At 44.0% G+C, this 27,751-nt stretch overlaps 1 protein-coding gene across 1 annotated transcript; it reads right to left on the reverse strand.

Annotated features, from left to right (window-relative positions):
* Positions 1–1,577: 1,577 nt before the first annotated feature.
* T265_11606 (hypothetical protein) lies at positions 1,578–27,751 on the reverse strand (the record flags this gene model as incomplete). The annotated part of the gene is made up of 9 exons (XM_009178301.1): positions 1,578–2,161; positions 5,731–5,799; positions 9,227–9,439; positions 13,949–14,156; positions 16,600–17,165; positions 18,344–18,572; positions 21,608–21,766; positions 27,250–27,381; positions 27,423–27,751. 9 exons carry the CDS (start codon positions 27,749–27,751, stop codon positions 1,922–1,924), a joined length of 2,145 nt encoding a protein of 714 aa, XP_009176565.1.

The raw sequence follows: 27,751 nt of genomic DNA on the forward strand, positions 1-27,751 counted from the left end.
GCGATTATCTGACGCAAGACGCGAAGGTATGGCAGCGGTGGATGTCCGGCATACATTTTGGCGAATGATTTAAGCTGACATATTCGCGGAGGATTTGTGCATCACCAGGTCGATCCTTCAATCCCAAAAGTGAATTTCCCTAAACGAGAAATATTTGTCTGCACAAATATTTTTTCGGCATGGCAAAATTATACTGTTTCTAGACGCATCAATAAAAATCGTTGAATCACAGATAATCGTCAATCACCTACGAAACTCCTTTGCGAAGCGAAAGATGATATTTCCATCCGGATTGAGAAGGCCAGAGCAGCTTTTGCTAACCTACGTCATCTGTGGCGTAGGCGTGACATCAGCTTTGTCAAGGGTCGAATTTGCAAGGCTGCGGTGCGCTCCATGTCGCTATATGGATCAGAAACCTGGCCGCTACGCGCCGAGGACGTCAAAAGACTTTCAGTGTTTGACCATCGATATCTTCGGAGCATTGCTCGAATCTGGTGGGAAAACCGGATCAGCAATTCTGAAGTGCGTCGAATGGAATTCGTAAAAAAAAGACTAACCATCGATAGATGAACTCATCACAGTGCATAGGTTGCGCTGGCTTGGCCATGTGCTGTGTATGCCAGTCGACCGACTTCCTAGAAGGGTTCTTTTCGCACAACCACGTGAAGGGTGGAAGAGAGCCAGAGGCAGTCAAACAATGACTTGGCAGCGAAGTGTGAAAGCCATTACCAGCTAATTCAGCTGCGCTGGTCATTGCCGTCCTCCTGGATGGGAACCCCGAGACGGGCCACATCAATGGCTAGAGACATTGTCAGAAGTGGCCCAGTCGCACCCTGAATGGCGCTCGTGCATCCAGGCTATTGCCTTCAATGCATAGCTCCTTTTCAAACCCCCTACTTGGCAACCCACTGAAAGTGCTGGATTTATGCACCAATTTATCATCTCCCGCCTGCAATCCGCAGCTACCTACCCCTCCCATCAAATCATCGGTGAACGAAACTGCGGCAGTTACAACCACTGTACGACGAGTACGCGGTTATTACAGCTGATAATGATGATGATGATGATGAATAGTCACAACAAATCCACAAATATGGAGGGGGTTCCTCAACATTTGAAAATTCACCCCAGAATTGTTTCCGCATTTTTCTCGAATTTCGGTCGGCCACTAGTCATTTCGGATGATGGCGAATTGAGTTTTACAGACACAGACGAATAGCAGACAGAAAATCCTGAAGACATTCGACATGATGCTTCGTAGACTTGTGAGAGCTAGGCAACCAGTACAACCAGTGCTGGGGGATCTTGCTAGGCAGTCGATCATGGGAAAGCTAAAAATTCACACCCCGTGAGTTTGTATGTGAACATTCAAATTTCTGCCACCTCAAAAAGAACCAATCGTCATTTTATATGGATACGAAATGTTATACGCGAATGGAAACTCAAAACGTGCGCATTATTCCCTTTGTTCAAATTGGGTAATTCTCTAGGACTCTCACATTTGTACTTTGGTTGAACCTAGCGGAGCGCGTGTGAACTTCTTTCCGTTCAAAACAACATGGCATCATTATTATTACTTTCATTGCTCACATTCACGCGAGAAATTATGAATAACATGCGTGAAATTCGTCGAATTTAAGCATCTGGTCAGGCTTTTGAATCAGTGGAAAGAAACCAAAAGAACAGGGATGTCTGTATCGAATGATGTTTGGCCAGTTTCCCGGTTTTGTCGTCTTATCAGCGGCATTCTGGCGCAAAGATTTCACCTTTCCAAAACACATTTTTCTTTTAACTAGAGTATTTTGCGCTATATCCATATTTCTACCAGTCCAAGTAATCGTGTGCCCTCGACAACCAGAACGTTCGACCAAGCGAGAAAGTTTCTTTCTGCTACCAAAATTGTCCTCCGTTGCATTGCTAGCTAGCGATGTGCGAGGTCGAAATGCTGCACTGAGTTTCCCACCAATGTCTTCCGGGTGCTGTGCGCGCAACATCCACTGCTCGAAACCGACCTCTTGGCCAAATCGTCGGCTGCTCTGGTGACTGAACTGGTTGTTGTGAGCGTGATATTTGAACATGATCCCCAGCCGTCCGAACTCTCATCACTACTGGTCACCTGATAGTCATCCACTTGAAACGTATCCCATTCATTCGGGTCAAGCTGAAAAATAAAACAATATTCCAGTCGATGCGGGTAGTATCGGAATCTCAAAAACCGTTGGTTGTGCATTAGGAAGGTTAATGAAAGTTACACATACATTTGCAAGATAGGCCAATTTGTGGCGATCAGTAGTACGAGCGGTAACATTCGTGAGGAGGCTAGGTGATATTTTCCACGGACCGTGGACCACGTGTTCCAGCAATCGTCGGTCGTGCCCGCGGGGAAAATGGTACTCTTCTGTGGTCAGAAAAATGCATTTCCCAAACCGGTCGTAATACGCCTACTGGCTTCCCTCACATTTGGACGCCGATGACCGTCAAGCGGGAATTAGATGTGATAGAGAGTAATTGATTACATGCCTATATTATGCCGAGTGCCTCAGAAGCACAGCAAACCAAAATCCGTGGTCTCAGACTAGGCGTATAGATTGTTCTGAAATATTCTTGGCCAGGGAGATGTGTCGATGAATCCTGTTTTTGTTTTATGTGGCTCACCTGGGACACAGCTGAATCTCTCATTTGTGATGTTCTCAGGCAACTGAATGTGTTGCACCAGGCTGCCTCATGTTTCAATCACTACGATATTCGAGATATCGTTCGTGATGTATATCTTTGTAATGTACTACTCATAAGGTTGCTGAAACTCCACTGACAGCTCACGACCGGTTTCGCCCTTTTTGGGGCTCATCAGGTAGGCACAGTCCCCGGGTTTCCGTCAACCTTATGTTCCGCTTGAAACAAAATTGCACGAAAGTAGAGAATATATATTCATTTGCAAACTAATTTGGTTTTCCGAGAGACTCACCTGGAACCCGGCTGAATCTCTAATTTGTGATGTTCTCAGGCAACTGATTACTTGTTACTTCGAAAATGGCCTAAGGTGAACCTCGACCAGGAAGAGGAAGCTAATGTATAAGTGGACGATGCATTTTCTTGTCCTGGTGGTCCATTGAAATACCCCGGTGGGATGAAATCAACATGGGGTCAGCCACTCTTTCCATAGTAGTCCTTATATAGAATATATCGCCGAAAGGACGCTCGCCCAAAATAAGAACTATGTGAATGTCCCCTGTGATCAGAGAAGAAACGGCCACGCATCTATAACGTTCGGCGGAGCGGTCGAACAGGGGCAGCAGCCTTATAGACTTGTAGATTTCGGTAAGCATTATCTGTCGAGTGAAAAAGACGTCGATTCTGTGGACTTGTATTACCGATTTTTACAACAAAATGAGTATTCTACCTTCTTTCTACCGTAGCGGTTTGGCGGAACCTGACCACTTCCATCAGCATGTATGAACTGAAACAAACAGCAGCAGTTTTGCCTGTATTCATTCCGGTTACCTTTTGTTTAAACGGATTAAATTTATGGCGCATGCAAAGTCCTAATAAACCGATACGGAGTTGGACAACAAGCAGTGGCTACTGACATTATTATAAGTAGTGTTGTCATAACGTATGCTAAGTTCGCCGAAACCAGGCAGATTTTATCTTTACATGAAGCAGTTTTTCAGCATCCTAAGAAGTTCATCTACGAATGACGGTGTGAAACTGCTAGACGAATTCACTCGGTCTTAAAATTCCCTTGGAAAGTAGAAATACTTCATTACACAAGTTACGAATGATTTGTTTGCTGATGTGACAAACAAATTGACATTCAGTGTGTAGTTCTGGTCCTGATCATGTCCCCAAGCACATCTGTCGATCATAGTCTAAGCTGATGGCTTGTAGAATCGGTCGGCAAATATAGCCTAATGATTAAGCACACGTGATTTGCTGAACAGCCCCACAGCTGTCAATGCCAAAGGGTCTTTATTATTTTGATATCCTCAGTATAATTGTAGCCTGAGCCACACACCTAAAATGACACCAAAATAACCTCGATGTAAATAATGCCAAAAACGGAAGCTTCTCATTAGAAACCTGACTTAATCCTTATTCATACAGGCTCGTATCGATAACAAGCATAAAATTTTCGAAAAAGTTTGGTGACAATCGGAAAACGGAAGCATTAGAAACCTGACTTAATCCTTATTCATACAGGCTCGTATCGATAACAAGCATAAAATTTTCGAAAAAGTTTGGTGACGTGACATAGATTTATTGCTGGGCAACGTTTCGCTTTTGATACAAAAGTTTCTTCAGGCCAAGTGACTAGGCTCCGAGGTTGGTCGAGATTCAATAAGGCGAAAGGAGAACCGATCAGCTAAGTCAAGCTAAACCTCTGTTGGGTGTCGGTCGAGAGATTTTAGTGTGTTAGAGTGGTTGAACAAGTGTTGCGTCGGTGGCGAAACCTATATGTGTTTGGGTCCAGCCTAGGGTCTAGTTCTTCTGTTTCGGTTCATTTGATGGTCGCTCTTGAACTTCGTTTGAACCTTCTGTCCGTCTGTGTGGATGAGCTAATGGTAAGATAGTTGTGTGAGAGGGATGTTGTGACCTTTGGTCGGGTTTTTGTTAATGATTCTATGTAAATTGACAACCATACGTCACCTGTCAACTCGGCTTATCTAAGACCGCTTTCCATACGCTCGCCAGTTCCACACCCTCGATTCTATTCACACTGTGATGCTTATTAATTTCCACCGCCCGGGCTATCAACCGCTGTGGTGCGAATCGCAGTCCCCGTCTTAGAACTTCCACAAGTATAAACCTTAGTAAGTGTAATGAGTGTGCAATCACGTCATACTACTTACACGGAAAGAAATAGTTTGTATGACAAGCAAATTACTTTGTAGCAAAATACACTCATCTATAAATTGTGTTAGCGAGAGGCTCGGGTGAATGCCAACGTAATTTGTGCAATATACTGGTTTTCAGAACGTCAAAAAAGAAACATTCGGAATCCGAGACTCATCAGGATTCACGTTATGGCTTTACCACGAAGCAGTATCGATGTAATTTTCTCAAAAGCTCTGATCCAGAACCCAGCAGAGTGTAAATCAGTGCGCTCATTTCCTGAAGAAATTGTCTATTAACACGCATAGCTTTGCGCTATTTAGTTAGGGACTGGTCGTCCAGAATACTCAGCTAACTCCACTTCCACGGGTAGGCTTACGGACGAGAAAACAAGTAGTACAACTTGATTGTGCCTTTTTCACGGGAAGAAAGAAAGAAATGCCAAGCGGACTATCATGAAAACGATCAAGGGTATCCTATAATAGAGTGTTCGCTGGTCCGGAGCTTGTGAACAAAAACACTTCTACCAGGATACTTCAGGTGGCCAGACTTTAACTTCAGAAACTATACGAGAGACAGGTCTTCTAGGAATTATGCAAAGTGAGCTGAAAGTATTTGGTAGTTCCGGCAATTCTGCGTACCGAGGTTTTCAATAAAGCTCATCCTGTATCCATGGAGCGCGGACCGTCATAAGTGCAGTCAGCTGGCAAGTTACCATAGCGACAGAGTTGTGCTATTCATCATCTGGAAACCAATTAGGTAAAAAAAAACCTTACAAAGACAGAAAGGATTATTGTTGCTCATTGTGCAACTGGGTTTAACTCGTCCTACCCGTATGAATGATTTGGCCAACCAAATCGATAAGAAAGTCATTCTGAAGGATGGATGAAAACTCACCGAAAAGTTAGGGTGTACAAAGTCCTTTCTTCGTTTGAGTTCGTTTAATTTGCCCAAAATTTCCTCCTCCTAGAGCATGCAGAATCAGGTAAGAGTTGTGTGATGAATAAACGAGCGTGTCAACGGAGGTTTGCTAAAAAAAAGGTACATTATCCGAAATGTTGTCAGCCTGCTTCGTTTGTGTACTGAAATACTACGTTGGAATTCAAGATGATCCAAACTGCAAATTCAACTGGACCTCACTTATGGTATTGTTCATCAAACTCGTAAGCAGTAACATGTCAAAAAAGACGCATTAACACATTGTGTATGAGGTGGTCTTTGCAACACAGTGGAGAATACCGCAAGTAATATTTTCGCCGTTAGCACCTCCTCAGTCCACAAATAAATGATAGTCACTGCATACGTTGGAAATGAAATGAAATCGATAGAAATGTAGGAACTACTTATAAGGGGTGAGCCAAAAAATGCGAAACGGGTGGTGGGCTGTGTGGGAGTTTTTTCTCGACCATGTCATGTCAGAGGACCTTAACAAGCTTGTGCTGTGAACCATCATTCGCGGACTTCTGTCTTAATTCGTACCAGGCCATTTGAAAGCGTTTTATCATCGATGCTCCCCTCCATAAGTAATTTGAAGACAACACGAGACCTCCTGAGGATAGAAGTGCTGTCCAAACAATGAGTTTCCTCTCGAATGTGTGTTAGATTAAGCATTTCTGGCTATCTGTGAAGTTCGTGTACTTTAACTCTCACATCATCCGCTTCGCAAATGAACTCAGGACCCACCTCATACAATACCGTAACCAGGCTTTTGAAATTGATCGTTATCTGCTTATGTGACGCGTTTTTGTTCGTTTTGTTGTGTAAGCTGAGTCATTCCATGCTAAAAAGCCGAGAAGTACCGCAAATTCGGTTAATCTCTATCGGCAATTATCAGCAGTACGAACCTCATAAAAATTCACGGGGCCCCGAACTCGCGATCTGACGGCCAGTAGTTTGATCAACAGTGTGACCGACTCGCACGTAGACGGGGCGTAGAGTCTCTCATCCTTCATTCACGGGATCTACATCACGTGGGCACACATCACACATTGGTTTCCCCAGCAAAGACTTCTCGGATGGAAGTTACATTCATCCTAGCAAGATTTTGCTGTGTCCTGATAAACGAAAACCTTCTCCTGAATGTGTACCGCGGTGTTTTAAGAGAAACTTAACAACCGTCTCTTATCGTCGAAGTTTCTCAACACAAGTGATCTAAATGCAACACTAGATATCAAAGTCTGAGGGTAGGAGGGCTGCCCCACAAATGATTTCCTGAACGGGCGTATGTCAGCAGTTGCATCCATGAGCGCCTAAGGAACCTGTGCACTTTGACTCCTACGTATCCTGGTTTGAATTGGCCGTTCTCCAATAGCAGATCCTACAAATATTCACGGCGAAAACCTCATAATCAGACTGGAAGTGAGTTGGGATCGTTGAATTAAGTCGCTGTACGATTTTGCTAGTGGTTGTTGGCTATTGGTTAGTAGTATCAGTTACTACTCATAAATAGCTCCGCAAAATGTAAGCAACCGAGATCCAAGAGTGAAACGATGGCGAGATGAACCTTGACTCATCTTCTGCTTCGCAATAATGAGAAGATTGCAGAAGTCTGGTGTTTGCAAATGATGCTGCCCACAGTTATGCGATTCCGCGTGCTAACAACTCTCAGATTTCGTCACATCTCACATTCGATCATTTCCGGTCTCGAAAGTCACGAATAGGTAACCACTTAACTCCTCGCTCTCCAATCGCTATCCGATAACAATTAGCTTTTCAGTAAACGGAGTACAGAACAGCCTGTACTCTTCCTCATCGCTGGAAATGCCACACTTGGCATCACCATGACTGTCCACTGTAAAACCCCCCACCGGCCCTACCTGATGAAAGAATCTCGTCCGCAAATTGCTCAAGCAAGGATTTGATCAAGTTCCGCAGGCTTGGAAACAAAGTTTTCAGCGATATTCTTGTGTATAGAGCGATAATGACCAGACGTTGTTCCACTTATTTTACTGGTAATAAATCAATACGTGGTACGCCTCAGATCCTGTAGTGTGAGGTCATTGCTTGTTAGTAGGGCTAATGTGCCCGCAGAAATTAAGCTACGCGTGATATCAGCTACTTTGTATCTCTACAGTGACTTTCGGCAAAATATGGACAATATTATGTCCGCTTTATTCAATTCTATAGAATAAAGCTTATCCACGGAAAGTTTAAAGTGTTAGCAAGTGTGGGAATTTCAATCTTACTTTCGTCCTAAAAGAGCAGTCAACCTAGGCGATAAGGCTTCTCCATCCTCACTGGGAATCATCAGTGGCAAGCATCTTCCACCAAGTAGCTTAGAAGGAGAAATAATTCAATAGTCCCGTGAACTTTCTCTGTGAGATGTCGCCACTCGAAATCATCACTTAGTGTGAATTCTGTGATTGAAGGGTGAGTGGTACTACATCCTGTCCAAGTGCCAGACTGCTGATCAGCCACTCGCGGACAAGTGGTTCAGTCCTCAAGTACCAGCCGAGAGGTCGCGCATTTGGATCACCTGGAGTTTCATGACATACGTACTGCTAGGAATTCCAAACAAGGGTAAAACCGCTGTAGGGTACTTCTTGGGCTTTTGGTATAGACTGACTTCAGTTGTGAGATGAAATGTCGACTGAAATTTCGAAGTAAAAAAAACCGGTCTAGAGAGTGACTGAGGCTTGTCAAACGATCTAACTTGCCATTAGTTGCCACAAGTGACACTCAGGCACAGTGGCTCAAAAGATGTCTTAATTCGGGAGACTGTTGAAGCTGCTGAAGCTCCGAGGGTGATTCCCGATGGGTTCCATATGACGATGACAATCTACTAAGGTGTAAAGGACGGGTGGGAGCGACCGTGTTTCGAACTTCCGATCCGACCACTCCTGATTTCTCTGTTCGAATCGACTGACTCATTTTCTTACTACTTTTAAGCGCATTTTTAGCGTTTCGGAACTGACAAGCCACATCATCACACCGACGAGTAGCCTTGTAAGTCGACAACGTATGCCAAAGTGCAGTACACTTAACCTGTTCACCTACGATGTGACCTGTCATAGATCAAGTTATCGAAGTGTACTCTCAGCTAGCCAATTTTGGCAATCTCGATCTTTGATTTAAAGGTAAACCAAACATAAAGAGTGTCGGGGCAAAGTGATTTCCTTACGAGAAGAAAAAAATAGGGAAAATGGAACATCGAAGATTTCTTCCAACTGCGCCTACTGTAGGGGACTTTTCAAAAAATATCATCCCAAGTCCTGGAAAACCGAGCCGATAGGTTTCCGGAATCAACGCATTTGCGAGGTGCAGCACCAATGCAGTATGAAATTGACTAAACCAATTTATTCAAACACTGAGGCGGACTGCCTCTTTAAATTTCAACTCGAAGAATTCATCGTTCTACTTGCAAAGCAGTGGACTTAATCATATCACTACTTACGGTGACCGGCTTCAAATAGGTGTCCTTAAGTTCACGCTGTAGATCACCAAGTTTTCCATTGTAAAATATTTCAAAATTGGTGAGAATAAAGGACGCGAAGCGCTTCTGAGATACCGGGTCATCTGTGGGGAAGATCAAACACCAGTCGCCGCAATTGTGATACTCGAAAAATTCTTGTGCAAGCCGACGGCGCACGCTCATCAACTGAACGCACTAAAGAGGGGATTCAAATAAAGAATTCTGACGTTTAAAATTCGTTTTTTTTGGAGAACAGACTCATTGGCAGTATATGCTCAAAGCCTTTAGGTCAATAAAAGCCTGAGTGGATGGACAGTGGGAAAAAACGTAGTTTGTTCTACATATGGAAAGTTAACTATTAGCTTGAACTTACTGGAATGGTTAGGAAGCAATTCCTATAGTGGAACTTCAGAAGCTTCCCCACAAAAGGCATTGTCGTCAGCTGCTCACTAAACTGCTGTTGGAGGATAACGACTACCGTGAATACATGGCTCGTCTAACAGTCACAGATAAACTAACGAAAATCCCACGCAATTTAACGGTGTAATTGTAAAAATTAGCGGTAGTAAATATATTTTGGTGACTGCCGCAAACAAAGTGTTTGAAGCAAACAACTTATATACAAATATAGGGAAAAATGGTATCCGCATCAAACACGTCACGGTGTGTGCACGAGGATTGTGTGCAGGCTTGTAGGTTACCCCATTTGTCATCATGAATCCAGGAAGCACAACAGCAGGAAACAGTCAATTATCGGCAGCTGCTTAATGATCAACCGCTATCAATCAGGCGACATTAAAAGGTGCGGTTCCATTCAGTTAAACAGCTATAAACCACTTAACAAGTTGCAGCTGCTACGATTTCGGTCACGAAAGGGTGGGAGTGTGGGGAAGACAGCCTAGCATTTAAGATGATGGCATAATCAGTTAACTCGGGAGACTGGGTGGCTACGCATTGGAGGTGGTAGCTCTGATGCACGTGATTACGTGATCTGGACATGCCTTCCAAAGCCACTAAACTGATGTGTGGTGTTCGAGATCCCCAGCAAGGGCGGCAGCGACAGTTGTCCACCAGACTGAGTTTACAGGTTAGTGTTTCCATACTTCGCCGATAAGTTATACACTGTCCAACGCTCACCCGTTCCCACTAAGCCCAGTGCTTGGCGTAAATAATTCAGCGTGGCACAGTATCCTGACACGCGGACTATATGTCCTAACCTACAATCATTGTGACAGTTCCTTTATCCCGAGACCATCTGGCGTATTTCAGCATCGCCCATCCGATGTTCCCAGCAATGATTCAGGGACACCGATGGTCAAACACTGGACGTTTGCGTACGTCCTCGTTTCCGATCCACAAAGTGGTATGGAACGCACCATCGCGTTGTACCTCTGCCCCTGATAGACGAAATGACGTCACCAAGGGGTCAAAGGTGACTAAAATTGACAAACGTTGTCCTGCCCTTCCCGATTCGAAGAGTAACCTCATCTCCAACTAGTGCACCGTAACCTACCACATCGATTGGCTCGTCTAAAAGAGTATTTGATTTCCACTAGGTCCCGTAGCAACACTTTACCTTTTGCACACGTGAAGCGCACACAAAACAGTACGGCGAAACTAATTTGGTTGTTTAAACTGGTTTGAATTTTTGAGGGTCTTGAACCAAGGGGAACAATGTCGTCCGCATAGTAAATATCCCTAAGCAACTTGTCTTGGGAGCATCTGGACACCCAAGGTTTCAGAGGCGGACAGAAAAATTTCAAACAGTACATCGGTAACAAAGTTGAAGAGGGAAGGTGAGACGGGTCACTTTTGCCTTACAACAAGACGTGGTGAACTCAGGCAGAGACCCAGAGGAATTCGCATACAGTGCCGTCCGAAGGAATATACATTTGGGAGGAACACCTTTGATTGCCAGGTTAGGCCAAAGTTTCTCACGACCGACAACACAAATGCAGCTTTCAGATAAGAAAAACGACCAAAATGGGACGTTGGAAAGAGGGGCACTGCTCAAGAAACTTGTGTCAGAAAACAGTATGATCGATGCATCCTTGGCCTCGGAGAAACGCAGCTTGGTTCTCACAAGTGTGCCTGTGGCGATGCTCGGCTGATTTGCGCAAAATAATGCCAGAGAACACCTTGGATCTGACAGCTATCAGGCTCAGGCCCCTATGGTTTTCTCATAACGCTCTTGTGTCTTTTCTAGAGACTGGGATAACGATCAAGGTACTCCATTCCATGGGTATTCTGCTTTCGTTCTAAATCTTCTGTGGTGTTCACCAGAACTTCACCACATTCTTTGAAGAGTGCGCAAGGCTGCGGAATATCTGGGCTGGGTGCCTTGTTGCGTTTAGGGAATGATATCCAGCTCTGTACTTATGTTGTTGAATGCCGCCTAATGCCACTAATCCATTGAAGTTATTTGAATATTGCTTCGCTGGCACCTGTATTCTTGTGACTGGTTGATCAAATCAGCTGAAATATGGCGGAGCTGTTGCCTGCAGCAAATACCTCCACCTCCTGGGTCTTCGTTCTCTGTTATTCTTCAGCCTCTTCATTATCCGGTGTTTGAGGGATCTGCATTTGCCATCATAGACATCAGTTGCTGGAATGAATTGTTTTGGAAGCAATCAGGTCTGGACGACATCCAGTGTTCACTTATTGGAGTCGAAGGGCTTAGTCTGAAAGCTGAGAGCAGAGCTTTTTCAGCTCGTTTCCATTCAACCTCCGAACAGTCTTCGTCATCAACATGACGGCGAGCTCCCAGTAGCTTCCAAACCAGATGAGCTCAACACTCCTGAGTTACCGAAATCTGTCTATTTTGACAAAGTTGTTCTGTTTCAGAACACACATTACTGATGGAAAGCGAAGAGTTAACCGGACCAATTCAATGGCATGTTTCAGATCAGGTCCCGTATTCCGCCGGAGGGAGCAACAATCGGCAGCTGACAGCCAAACGATCCAACTGAATCTATGACTGGCTTCCGGTTGGTAGCCCCCCAATAAAGTGATGCTGAAAGTCCCCTGTGGTCTAAAACAGACGAGGATTGTCGTTCCCCATTATCCCTACGCTGACCACCGAATAAAAATCTACTAAATTGATCGTGCTACTTCTGGGTGTCCATGCCACTCACTAGAACGGCTGTATCTATTCTTCTTGCTGACCGAATCAGTCATTAAATATCTCGGTGAAAACCCGTCTGTATCGATTCGGGACAACAGTCTGATGGGGTAAATTGTGATGCAACAAGTAAACGCGGTTGACCGCATCCGACTGCACTGACCTCAACTGAACCAGACCACCGTACAACGCAGTCCAGGAAAACGCTTTCAGTCTTTGGGCTTAGTGCAACTTCCACACCGTAGATACCACAAGGTAAGGCTTCAGGATCACCAGATATCCGAAGAGTGAAATGCGAAACATTTGAGCTCCTGTTAAGCGGTTTGAGGTGCAGACCGAAGTGTCGTCTTGTATGCGCATTACAGAGACACGACGTACATCGACATTGAGGGAAGGCAGGGTTTCATAAAGGGAAGCCTAGTGTCCAGTTTGACAAAGAGTACGGACATTGAAAGGGTTCAACGTGGATCAGATCTTTGTAGATCAGAAAGGGGTTTTGATTATTCCTTCTGGATAATAGGTTGTAAACTGAACGATGGCCGGGACAAAACCAGATGAGCTGACTGCAATGCATCCTTCGATGGGTGCGTGTATGACGTGGGAAGAGGGACAGTGAGCGAAAAGCTGTAATGGCAGGTGATACCACCCGCTTACTAACGTCAAAGAAGGTGATTTGATTGAGTTACTTTAAACGGAGCGTTAAACTCAAAACTCCGACTCAAAATAAAGTGGGAGAATTAATGGTTCTGTTCGGCTACCTGCCCCGGTTGAAAAGTCCGCACTGCGAGGGAGCGATTGTTATGGCTTCCTTGAGGAGTCCTTTCTAGAGCCAACGAGTCAATAGTCTGACCCACTTGGTTGCAAGGGGCTGGACTGGTCTGACGGCAGAGGAAGTGACACATTGCTGCTTGACTACTAATGCGGCTGAGCCCAACAGGTACCCTCTGTACAGTACCAGACACGTCGGTCATAATAGTATTCCAAATGTATCGAATAACGCACCGACAGTCACGTTTAACCCTTGGGCGATTGGAGTGTGCGGTTTCCTACTTCAACGTTTTCTAACCCATCCTTCTTCCGAGGAAGGCAGCATCGCTGCTTCCATAAGTCTGAACACGCTGGTAGCCTTAGGAAAGCACAGTACTGCCTTGACACCCCTATCGCGTGCGGTTGTACGACCTTATTGAAGTTCCTCGCGAAACGACTACTCGCTGTTCTTCATCAGGCTGCTCCCCGTTGGCCTCGCTGAACCCTAAGAAGCTGAGTCCCAGCCAATTAGGCCAGTAGCAATGAAATTCCACCATGAGACAACGTTACAGCTTTAGATCGGGATTAAAATGTTCAGAAAGTGGCAAAGCCAACTCTCCATGGAATGCACGCCTTCGACTCAATGTGGTTAGCCTCCCAGTCACTAGGTTTATTACTATATGGAAGTAGCTATTTTCAATGGATCTCCTGGACTAGGAATTCTGTCATTTGGAACTGGTCTAAATTATCCCGGTCTGGGAAATAAAACGGAGCAATTTTAAACAGATATTCGCTTTGTTAAACAAAGATACCCAGTCAGTTAAGCAGTTACTTACCAGTCTGTCGAACTCCTGGTTGATCTTTTGATTTTTCGGTGAGAGACCATCTTGTCCTGATTTTGAACTGTTCCTTGATTTTCGAATGCTCTGAGTTCTGTCGATGGAAGAATTGCACAAGCTGGAAGATATTGAGATACTGTTCTTGTACAGTCGCCCGAATACATGCTGCCTCTGTTCCTTCTCGCTGTTTTCTTTGTCGACTGGACTTGAAAAAATAAAATTTTGTAAAAAGCGGTTAGTGTGGTAGTCAACTGATTGGTCACGTCGGATGTCTGTCCAACGTCCAGTCTGGCTCCAAACCCTTTCCTTTATGTGCCTGGCTATCAAAAGGACGTAGCAAAGCCGTTGTAAAACCTGATTTCTATAAGTTTTCACTTGCTTGTTTATTCAGCGTCTTACTGGATTCAAAATATGGGCACAGTTCACTTCGCACTTTCATTTCATTTCGATGATGAAATTCTGTTGTACAAGTGTATTGTGTAGAACCTACAAACCAATCAGACCTTATCACCAAGCGTATGCCATCGTGCCACCCAAGGTGTTTTTGTCGGCAACATAGAACAATGAAGATTAGACGAGTTAGTCCTACCTCGAATGAACGCACACTCATAAACTAAGAAATGCTCATCTCTACGAGTCAGGCTCGAGTGGTTAGAGCGCGAATTTACTGACCGAAAGGTCCGTGGTTCGAACCCGACCTCTGCCTCTCGACTTCCCCTGCCTAGGCCTGGGCAATCTGGCAGTATTCCAGCCCTCATGCGGGCAGTATGGCATCTAGGCACCGGAAGGGTGTTACAGCTGAGCGATTTTTTTTCTACGAGTCAGGATGTGATGTGATGGGAACACGGCTGACTTTCTGAACCTGGAGGAATGCAGTGCTGTCATTCTTTCTTCCTCCGCAAGCACTGTATTCAACGCGCAGATCGGCTACCTTCGCCGTCAATTCTATCGGTAAAATAACAATATTGAACGAGTTTGACGTGGCCCCAATTCAGCAGCACTATACTATCTCCGGGCTAACAAGGCCAGACCATGTATATACTACAGTGTTAGCATTTGACAGTGAATCTGATAAATATGTTCTTATAGGGCAACAACTTCTTCAATGTTGCTCTTGATCCCTCATTTGCAACGAGAACTCAACAACCATTGACCTGACTTGACTCCAGGTATTCCAGCAACACTGCCACCCAAACCTCGGCGTTTCTTGTAGCATTAAGGCATAAGGTCATAGGTCAATTGGTTTGTCATCCATGAGATGCTCGTTTAACCGCCCGTGACCCATGTCGGCTAAAGCTCTGTCAATGACAAAATGTGACACCATCACTGGTGACAGGTTTATAATGACAACCGTGGTGCTTCATTTTAACTCACCCTGATGCAACATAGAAGTTAGAATCACCTGGGCAAATGGTATGCAAATACTTGGGAACTGTTGGTTCATGCATCGGTTGGTTGATATTGAACCGAACTGTCGGCTTGGGGGGATCCGCCTCTTTGTGATGCAACCACACAGTACCTTATATAAAACCGGACCCATTATTGAGATATATACATATATGTAAAGTGAGCAGGAGCGTTACCTGAATTCCTGTTTGGTTCTGAACCTAGGACGATCAAAATATTTGCTGTTTTCCAAGTGGTGAAATATTCACTCAAAAAAATCTAGGTTGCACTCCCCCCCCCGAAATATGAGAAGTATGCTTTCATGAAGGAAACTACTCACAAGGTTGTTGGAAACTCTTCAGTTGAGTCTCTCGTGAGAACCAAATTAATTTGCAAGCGAGTGTATTTCTCCAAAACAGTCCAAGTTGGGTTCAGGTAGAACATATGGTTGACAGAAACTTGGGGACTGCGCCTACGTGATGAGCCCCAAGAAGGGCGAAACCGGTCGTGGGCTGTCGAAGAGTTTTCAGCAACCTCGTGAGTAGTTTCCTTTATGAAAATATACTGTGATATCTCGAATATCGTCCCAACTGAATCTTGAGGCGGCCTGTGTGCAGCACATTCATTTGTAGAATATCATAGACGAGAGATTCAGTTGAGTCTCTCGTGAAAACCAAATTGATTTGCAAATGAGTGTATTTCTCGAGAAATATGCTTGTTTTATAAGTCAAACGTCGCACCCTAGAGTTCGTCGGCCTAAACAACAGTGAACTGCTTGGCTAGTACAGGTGGATCTGGGGGACTTTCCATTTCAGATTGAACACAACATTGATATGTCAATCGAGGCTGAATGGTTGAGTTTAGAATCTATTCAAAACTCCTCTCAGTGTTGATAAGACCTATCCATCTAATGGTTCACAACAGGTACGAAAGGAATTTATAATGTTTCGCAGTCTTCCAGTACGAAGGTGATTTACGTCATGGGATGAAATCGGGAAACATGAATATGGCTCATGTCATTCAAGCAAACTCAGGAATGTGCATACACCTAGCAGACGCACTTTCCTGTCTCAGAAAGATTCACTTGATAAACATGTTTCTAGAATTTAACCCACTAAGTATAAAGCGACCATCAGCAACAGCAGCTTGTGTAAGCCTGTGAATCGCATCATCGTTTCCGTAGTCAAGTCTGTCGGTTCAATTGTGCGACCAAATTTTGACAATGTGAACGCATCCTCGAACTCTTGAGGATGAAAACTCACCGAATATTTAGGAGCCGAAAGGTGTCTTTGAGTAGTCCCCGTTTGACTTTACGATCCAACTCCTGATCTCCATTGAAACTTGGGGATCTGTTCACTTCAATCAACCAAGGCTTTAATTCCGAATCCAACAAAATATCGAAACCAAGGATTTCGAAAAAATTCGATTGAATAAATCCCGTAGACTTGTCACGATTGGCTTCTGGACTCTTTTCGGATTTGGTTTTCAAATGGCCATTGTTCAGTTTGCGCCATCGAAGCTGCGGCGATCCAAAGTTGATCTGGAGTGGGCGTCGATCTCCGCTACAAGCCCGTTGTCCCGGAAGGCGACCGTGGCGACACATTCTATAGGAGTGCAACAAGTGTGGAGCTGCGATGGCCATCGTCTTCACAATCAGATCGCGTATATTTCGCCACACCGTATTCGGGTCTATTCGGCACGTGTGGCGAAGGTATTGGTCCAGAAATGTGAACGACCGCTTACTCCCATCCGTTTCACCTGGACTTTTGTCGTAACCTGCATTGCGCTTGTTCACTGCATAGTTTGTCAAATGCATATACACCGACTCCTGTTGAGGAGACAAGCAAAAGGGTAGTCTTCAGGTAAACTTATTTACCAGCGATTATGTAAATTGTTCTGAGGAAGCAAATCGGCTTGGTAGTGGAAATGAAGTTTTTACGGAAAACCACGATAGAACTCGCTCTTTGACTATCTACGCTAAACTTCTATGTATGATTCAAGCTAGCTCTAACAACGATCGATTCTACAAACATTCTATGGATTGTGATGCATCCCCACTTTCTATCTGAACTGCTGCTGCCGAGATCGCACGAAATATGAACTGATTCCCTCAATCAAAGAGGTCACAATGAGTGATTTCTAACAGATGGGAAGAAATGAGCTCAATAAAATAGTGATTTTGACTCGAAAACAAGAACCTAACGAAAAACTACATGCCATTTAGGGTGTGAGAAAATCGGAGATGAGAAAGAACCATGCCAAAGCACTAGAAAAGATGACTGAACGATCAGAAGGATGTCATATCCCCCGTGTTGGACAACTTAACTGGGAAAAACACCTTCGATAAACTGTTCGTCGGAACATACGATGAGGATTGTCAAGATGTAAAACGACTTGAAGAACCAATTCTCAAGATGACATACCAATGATCTTAATGTGATTAGACAGAACTCTTAAACAAACAAGCAGCAGAACTATCCAAAGAGGAAGCCCATTCAAACTCGGTTGATATTTTTGTTCAAAGGATAAACGAAGGAATTTTTCATATAACAAAACAGATAGCTTACATCCGATCTTTTACATAGTTTTAAAGCATTCCATTATTGAGTAGAACGTGGAAGTTAGACCATTTGACAGAAAGAGTGAAATTACTTTTGCTGCAGGATTCGACTTCAGAATTCGGTGGACTACATCGGAAGGTCTCAGAAACATGGAACTAGTCGAGAATGGATATTGTAGCAGATCTTCAGAGTTCAGATTGACCCATCGCGCATTTTTTCAACCGACCCTCCCACGCACTGGTTTCTCTGAAATCCACCAAAGATTTGGAATCCTAGAACGTTGTGTTCTGCGTCTGTGGACGGTAATTTGGGTTGACTGTCGTTATACTTTTAAGCCTGAGAAACTTTAGATAATGACGTGTTACAATATTCCAGCAACAGCTAAGCGAAAAAGCAATACCACTCTCAGATGTGCAAAATCACACTTTCCAGTCTTTTGACTCACCCCGCTGGGTTCCGACGGAGACACGTATTTTTCTGTTCCAAGCCGAACCAGACCTTCGTTGTAAATGAAAATTCTTAGCGGATCACAAGATGTGAGCAAAACGTAGACACGCAGGTCACACTTGAAGCCATCAATTAGGAGTGGATTGTTTATGTACTCCTGTACAACGCAAGGTGTCCCATCCAACGAAACTGTCGGTATGCTATCTCCCGCTCGAAACATTCGGATTCTGTTGGTGGTGGAAATTCATGTTGGACTATCGGATAGTATGGAATTCAGACTAAACAATCGGTTGCCGATAAATCACTGTAGCAGCACTAAAATCCAAATTCATTGTCTACTCTTATTCCGCGCAGGATTGAACTATTTGAAAATTGGTAAATATGTAGCGCAAAGAGAAAAGTGTTTCACAGCGCTCTGGGCGCAGTTTCCGTTTACTCACCCCAGAAACCACGTGTCCATGAGACACAGAAGTTGCCTTTGTGAACCAGAAATGCTAGTTTTTGCAGGTTAAATAGAAAGCCCTCTGGAAAAGGTGAATTTCTTTTATTGACTACATATCTCGTCGACATCAAACGATGGTTGTAGTATACATTCGAGTCTTGCACACTTTACTTGATGATGTGACCGCTGAACCATCTGCAGAGGTAGTAGATATCGAGTTGTCGTACAGTACTCAAATCCCATCACATTTTTCCCTCCTGCATTTTACAGTTTCACATGTGTCCGGGACCTACGTGCGACAGTGGTCTAGCATGGTTGAAACCAAACACACCGTTTTTTTTCAGTTTGCAGTTGGTCGCATACGCCTCGATGTTCATTCTGCCATTGAATAATACAACTCTGGAAAATCCGGGAACGTTATCGATGCCATTAGTTTCTACCGTGCTCCAATCAACCATATTTCACATCCGGAATCATTCGACGTTCTTTGGTCTCCAGATTCTTATCACAACACGCCTTTGCTGATCAAATAATCGATCGCCGTGTGCTGTATAAGCGTCAACTTGAGAATAAAGGATAACGTCCTTCCAGGTTTCAGTTTTTATCTGGATGGAGCAAGTACCCTCACAAATCATATGGTGAAAAATAGTTATTCAAACGAGACCTAAAAAGGGAGATTTGGCGAAACGAAACCGTTCTACGATGAAAAAGTAATCATAGAGTATCATGCCGAAAAGTGTGGCTCCGAAGGATGACTGTCAGGTCGTCAGGCAGATGAGATAAAGTGAAGCATACCCTGGTGCTGTCGCGTTTAGACGCATACCGAGGCTGCTTGACGGTCACTGTGGAAGACAACCGTTTCCAATAAGGTGGATTGGAAATTTTAACGAGTACAGGCATTCGCAAGTCTCCAAACCAAGGTGTCTTTCAGGTGCCGGGGTTCAAATTCCGGCGCAGCGATTGGATATGCACTGCTGATGAGCTCTAATAAGAACGAAACTCGAGTCCGGTACTTCCCTTTGGTGTGAACTCACCGGATTAACTACGCCAGAGCAGGAGGACGACTGTTCAAACGAGAGTGGTGTGACTATGAATAAGAGAATGTGGCCGGATGCTGGTAAGAGTATATTGCCGCAGTTCGCTGAAAATGAAAAAACATCGTGCCCACTGAAACATGAGGCGGCATGTGGGCAGCACATTCAGTTGTAGAATATCATAAACGAGAGATTCAAGTAAGTCTCTCATGAAAACCAAATTGATTTACAACTGATAATAAGGACTAGTTAGGTCTGAAACTCTTCCCATAAAAACTTGACCTCGAGCTTAATGGACGGCTTCGCCAGCATGTTCATGTTGTGTCATCTCAAGATACTTCAAGCAAAGGGTTTGTTGGGTATAAATGGGTCTTCTATAGATGAGAGAGTCGCAGTGTCCACGTCAGCCCGACACACATAAGCTACTGGGTGCATTTGGATGGGCTAACCTGCAGCACGGTGTCATCTGCATACTTTGTCATGGTGCAATTTTAGTGAAGCTTTAAACAGTTCGTGTAAGTCTGAATGAAAACGATGAAAACACATCAAACTCGTTGGCGGGAGACTTTGACGGCTTTCTGCCAATCTGAACGTACTAGTTTTGTACGTGCTGTGGGTTACGTTATGCACGAACAGCATGGATCTTTCGGTACCCGTCCCAAAAAGCTTACGTAGCAGAGGTTTTCGACTGACTGAAGCAAAGGCATCACTAAATTTTATGAAACAGACCAGGACACACTTAGTTCTGACGCCTAAAACCTTTAGGCCACACTGTGGAAGAGCTAAGCTTCTTGGACGCTAATTGATGCGTACCACAGGAGGCAATCAGTGTACAATTTATGACGAAAACACGCCGTCGACAGAGCACCTTCAGTAAAACAGAAGTGAAATAAAAGCCGGACGGATTTCTGCCGAGGTGCCAGGCTGATAGGTTGTAGCTGCTGGAGTCATTCCAGCAGATCTGCAGTCGTCGGCAGCAGAGTTCCTCTAAGACACCACTGAACGTAGATTTCTTAAGCACTGCACTTTACCTCGAGTGCAGGCACCTTATACAAACCATGAACCTTAGTTCAAGATAAACATCCGCGGAGAGCGTTGTTGGTTGAGCCATGTGAATGCATCCAATCGAATTGTATCATGAACTTTTATAACACAGGTGCCGTTGGATTCAACGACATTTGAGACAGTCGAGGCATACTTCTTTTTCTTGCAGGAAACACTTTCTTCGCCCCCAGTCTAGTGTTCCCACCACATGACGTTCCTGCTAATCTGGACATGTCTGCCTCAATACAACACGGTGTTATTCGCGGATATTTCCTGGATACTTTTTGAGCTATTTGAGTTTCTTAGGTGTAGCTCAGGTGAAAACGCCTGGATCCCTATGCAGGGTATCCCATGTACAACACAACTCCTGACAGTACCACACCGATTTCAGAAAAAAACTGACAACTTGGTTTCCCTAATGTTAACCAGTTTTCTGTATTGTTCCCAGGATGGAATAAGGCCCATGAAACTTCTGGACTGCAGAAGACTCACTGCCTTGTTGAGATAAGACGGAGTGAGGCAAACACAGACAGGAATATTGAAGCAAGTCACAGCAGGTTTCCAAACTAACAATGTGGAAACCTTCCGCAAGGTCGAAATTCGGATAAATTGATCTCGACGGCACTCAGATTCCACCAGAAACCTTTTTAACCGGGTCAATAAGGCCATTTGTGCAGAGCAGTTTCGAAGGGCAACGAATGTTAAAGTTTGACTTGAGATCAAGTCATTACTTCGCACTCACCCATGTCCCATAGCGCCATTTGCTGGCTTCATAATGAAATTCGGTTTTTCCCCTTGACTGATTGCTTTTTCAATGTAATTGAGCAGAAAACCATGTTCTTGTGGCAGTATCCACGTCTTTGGAACAAAGCTGTACTCTGTCGGCTCCAATCGATTCATTCTAAACAGATATAGGTAGAAAAATGGAGTAAGCGAAGCCCTGAGATACCGAGCATGTAGACACACCAAAGTTCTGTATTTTTTACATGAAACGCATGCACTTATAGAAGAAAAATTCAGACAAACAAGTTGGTTTAACGCGACATGGAGTAGTGAATATAGTACGAGGTGTGAAGTAGTTGCACGGCCATGCGAAATTATCGGTCAGTTTGTTGAAGTAAACACTGGCCAAAATCAGCACGGTTTGTAAAATTAGGACATGGCCTTTGGTGTAGTAACTGCAACATATGTTGACATGACTCCTCTTTATTCCTTTGCGATATTACTATATCACTTTTTATAGTTTTGTTTGTTTTTTACCGGCTATCGGTAAGGTTCGCATCAAGCGTGAACCAACCTACAACCGTGGAAATTTGCCATAAAAGCCGGGTTTTACCATTATAAAAATGTGAAGAGTAGCATCGATCTGGTTTATCATATCCTTATATTAAATATGACTGACCAAACAATGCGATAGTGCCAAGTAAAATTTTGTTCTCGATCAAGAATAATCGAGCAGGTTCAGAAGCCGGCCAGGAAAGTGTGAAAATTCACCATGCCATTGCGGTGGACAGCGAGAATAAGAGCAGCATTTGTTAACCTGTAGTAAACCTCATAGACATAGGCAAATTTTTAACGAGTACTTCAAATAGCTTAGTTGTGGACAAAACTGGGTTTTGTTCTGAATACGTGAGTCTCGTGACGAAGGTGTGATCCCAACTAGTGAAAAGCAGGCACGTTGGTTTGTTCATCTGTAGCACATATGGTGACGTTCGATATAATCGGACTTTCATCATCATCATCATCATCGACAGCATAACATCAGTGTTCAACACCGATGCTTCACTGCCATACAACCATGATTTATTTGAAAGCCTCATTATAAAGAAAAGAATAAATGTGGACGGGGAAGGGGCTTAGTGCTAGCCTACCACCTCCAGACACTCACTCAGGCGATCTGGATAGAAACTGAAAACAAAAACGCCACTGACATCGGTTGGCAGCCATATCCTGTAGTGTCTCCAACCAGGCGCAGTGAGAATCACGCGGCCCCCATCCTGGAAGGCGAGTAGCACCGACAGCACCCAAGCGTTTTGTGATCTCCTTCATACTCCTCTGCCGAGGCAAATGGTGGCCACCTCTCTGTTTACGATACTCTGAGTTGGGCATGGAAAAAAGTACCCTTTTCGGCAAACGATGTTCGGCATACGCAACACATGTCCCAACTAACGCAGCTTCTGATGCTGGACACATTCCTTTATAGAAGTACCCGTTGCACACGTTGTATGTATTAATCGAGGAATTTGTTCCAATGCGCAAAAGGTATATCCATTCCTACACATGAGCCAATGATGATCGTCTGTTTTACATGAATAAAACTGTCTGCCTCCACCAGCCTCATTTGGGAACGGTATCAACTCGTGGACGGTTTTAAACCTTTGTTACGCTTCATTTAAGCTTATTAGCACCAATTACTAAAAGCGCACCTTTTGAAACGCGAAACGGTCAATAGCAAAGGCAGCTATAATTTAATAAGGCAAAACAAAATCATCTGAAAATGACACTGAAAACAGAGTGAAGTAATCAAGCAGTAATATTTGTGGGGTGGCAAATGCAAAACTGACGTCCTTGAAACTGAGTCGCTTCGTGAATCCAACTGGGAATTGGTACACTAGACGGCGCCAGAAATTGGTATTTAACTGGCCTGCTGCTGTCAGGAAAGCTTCCTCTCGTTACCATGTTTAGCGTCATTCTAACGGACAGCGCGAGAGGAAAATTAGTACAACCACGTCAGACATAGTTACAATAAATATCGGAGGTACTCACGCCTATGACAATTAGCCATCCAACCTGCACAGGAACTGACAGCATCAGCGTCATCGACACCGGTTAGCCTCTATCCAAGTAACTGAAAGTTTGCTTTGGCCTAGTCTGGCAGACAAACATGAGCAATAACCAGACAGTTCATAACAGTTTTACATCTTACATCCGAGTCATATTATGCCCATAGCTGGGTTGCCACATAATTGCACGAAAAACGATGCTATTCTTTGCAGGCGGTAACTCGTCGGTGTATCACATTTCCCAGAAACCTCAACTTTCAGTGCTGAATGCATTCTTTGAATGAGAGGCCTGAAGACATCTCGGGTTTTCAGCCCAAACTGGCGAAGTCACGTGGTCGTAAAACAATACGGCTCGTACCATAGCCGGATATACCCGCCCTTTGAGACCATCTTGATGTTACAAGTGCCATGAATCGACAGATCCAATCCTGACTTCGCCATCACACTAACACCATAGCTAGTGCAACTCCAGAGTGGTAGATATCGAGATTGCATATGGGCTGGGACACTGCCAGGCCACCTCGACCTGGACTGGAGAACGACTAGGGCTCTCGGCCAAAGCCTTTGGCTCAAAAACCTGACAGCAAGGCAAAGACATCTGGTGAGAAATGCGAATGCATGAACACTTCTAAGAACAAATCACCACGAATGTTCCAACCCCCAGGAGGGCCAGGAGACTGCGTTGCTCAGACTAGTAATAGTTGCCCGACTCTTCGCTGTAGCTCAGTAGAAAATAAACCGCCACATTAATGAAGACGACATCGCTGTCCATTCTTGGAAGTGAGCAAAAAGCGGAACTACTATCAGAAATGCACACCAAGGCCGTCCAAACCTCCGGAAACTAATGTATATGTTAGTTCAACAACCACACTTGGGTCTTGATACCTCGCTTCAGACAGATAGCACACCAACTGAAGACGAGTCAACCATATGTATACAAGCAATTTCCCGTCCGTATTGACGTTTAAGGAATGATTTCCAAGTGTCTGCGATCATACTGGCCCAGATGAACATAAACATTGCAGCTGATGGTAACATAAAGCGAACGGATTTTTCAACCAGTTAGGTTAGAAAAGGGTGAAATAACGAATGTACGCAATGGAAGTATTATAACTGACAAACAGATTCTTTATTTTCACTGTACTATCCTGGGGTAACAATTGACCCTCTGCTAGGCAGCCACTTCAAGCGAGCATCACACCACTGGCAGGCCGACAAGACTGTCGACCCGAATGGATTAACTAATTAATTATCTTCGTCGTCCGGTTGCAGGACATTGTGCCGTGTTATAAAGATGCTATTAAAGACAATTTTAGCAGTTCTGCAATATTAAAATCCATGAATTCGAGCCCCATCATTGTCCGTTTGACGCTCTGGTTCTTTGCCCTGTTTTGACTTCTAGATTGCTCCATTGCGAGAGAAAGTTGGTGAGTAGGAAGACGACAAATATATAGTAAATCAAAAACCGTAAGCGGTACAGATTTAAAAAAGCAAATAACTATATTAAGCGTGGTATGTGAGAAGATTACGCAAGTTCAGCATCGCTGTTTGGATAATGAAGCTTGCTGTAACCAGTGGTATCCGAATATGCGGTACCGCGAGCCATTTACACCTATTTAGCTATATTGTTCATACTGTCAAAGACTGTCTCGGAAAATAACGAAACTTTACGAACTCTGGTCAGGTGGCCAAAAGGTTAGAAATTCGCTACTTCTAGAGTGCTCCATATTTCCAACACTATGCAGTAACCCGAAGTTCGTGCAATTCAAAATTCGGTGTTTATCGGAAATACTTTCTATCTCCCGCAAGGAAAGTCAGCCTATACTGAAAAATGAAGAAGCACGACTAACGGTTGATTGTTTCAGTGCTTGGAAGCGACAAACGATCCACTAACTCAAAAAACTGAAATTCATACCTTTCCAGATAGTAGTCTGAAAATTAGCATCCAGCTAGGACTGATTTTCACATACACGTGACAAGTTTTACTTATAACTGTGCCCTTAATTTACGTAATCTTAGTAAACACTGACTGATTTATCGAGTTCTTGTGTTAATTTTTACGTTGGCTGAAAACCAGGTGCGTCAAATCCGGATTGTCATGTTGCTGATCGTCTTCCCGTTAATGAACGTGAGGCTGTGTAAAGGTTTAGGTAGCTATTTTGAGATGTGACCTATTTGTAAAATTCACTGTAAACCCCGCCAATATCTGAAAAGAGTTGAATCGGCAAACAAAACGTACTGGCGACAATGAAAAACTTTCTAGAAAATCTATAGCTCTTATAAAATCCTATAAAGTAAAGGAACAAGAATAGGTCTCCTGAAGCTGATGCAGGAATGTTCAGAATCCCGGCACACTGCACAGTGTGTACTCCCTCCACAAAGCAAAAATTCATTTCATGGGAAAGCCAATGGATTGCGTAGCTCTATCCACAGCACCCGGGCTTTGAAATCCACCTGAGGTTAAGGTACGTCCGTGACAATGATTTGTAAATCAGACTGTTGCCACCTGAGGGGCCTACTAGTCTTCGAACGCGTACATTCTCGCCAATCCGCCTACTGACCACTTGTTACAAAAAAATGCCACCTATTGACCGTAACTTTCTTGCGTCCAGGGTGTCCCCGACAAGTCTGGCGAAATCTACCCTCCTAAGATTGCCTTTGATAAATCTGAATCGAGGCTGTCACGCAAGATAGGTTGTGATTTTCTTTCACTAAGACTGAGGTGTGAAAGGGACTGCTAAATTAAGCAACTTACACCCTTTCTACCTATTGACGACAGACCAAATGATAAATCAGGTAGATTTGCTTGCACGACACTGACTACGTTAGTTTAGCAGCAGCTAAAAAGCGAGGTGATATCACAGTTAAATCCAGAATGATGCAAGGTAGAAAATGCAGGGAGCGATTATGTACCCCTTCCATATGAAACCTCAGCCTATTTATGTCACCCAAAATCCTGTCGATTCTGTTCAACGTCCACATAGGCTTTCAACATCTATTCACCTGAGATGGTTACATTCAACCTGCTTGACTATCTCCTCATTGGGGAAACCCAGGGCCGACAAAGGAACGTACCTGTCAGCAGTTTTTCACCATCAGAAATAGCTCATTGCCTCCTTCGCAGCGCGAAATAAAAAATGAACGACGCGCAGTCCGGAGCTTCCATCCAGTGCAGGTAATCGAAAATTCATGTCAAACTGTTCTATGATCACCTGGTGAGTGTCCACAAGTCTTTAGTTGGAGCCAATGGGGCGAATCGAGTTTCGCTGCCGACTATTACGTACCTGATCTTTTCCCGAAGACCTTATCGTGAGAACCCACGGCAATACAATATAAAAGCAGGGACTGATCGTTTTTGGGTAACCCGTGAAATACATGAAACCAGCATAAGTGGAAAGGAAAAACAGCAAAAGTTAGGACAGGAAAAGTTCTATTCGTCTTTCATTTGTCTCGTAAGAGAGATATGAAGAATGAATAGAACCTTCAATTCATATGTGATGCATTCCTTATATGTGCATTTCTTTTTAGACATAAAACGCAATTGTCTCTCTGGTTCCCATGCGATACCTTGGGGACTTCTGTATTCCGATTCTAAACTTACCGAATAAAGTTCTTCGCCAAGAAGTCTTTTCTACATATTTCTACCATCCCCGGAAAATGATTGATGCGTTGGTAAGGCTTAAGGCGCATAATCTTCTCAAAAGGAAGGAAGCTGTCGGTCCACACTAGAAACCTAGATGTTACTTAAGCATATTTCCATGTAGATTTACCTACGCGTCCGATAAATCGTCCTCGTCCTTAACGGAGAATCCGGCGTCTATCACAGCTCTTCTAACTACATTTTGTCTTATTTCAAGAATGAATTCACCTAGTTCATATTTTGAATACCCCAGATTTGCTATGATGCCAAATTTCCTGCGCTCACGGATTTGCTTCGTATCTTTCTCGTCATCATTACTGCATTTTCTTCCGTGCTGCCTCGGATTCCCCTTCAGATATTTCAGCACTTGATCTAAACCGAGTTCAATAAAGATATCAAATATACCTTGATCAATCATTCGATGAATTTTCACATGACGCAAGTTTAAAGGTTGCCAAGACAT

The sequence above is a fragment of the Opisthorchis viverrini genome (assembly GCF_000715545.1).
Source record: "Opisthorchis viverrini unplaced genomic scaffold opera_v5_530, whole genome shotgun sequence".
NCBI lineage: Eukaryota > Metazoa > Platyhelminthes > Trematoda > Opisthorchiida > Opisthorchiidae > Opisthorchis > Opisthorchis viverrini.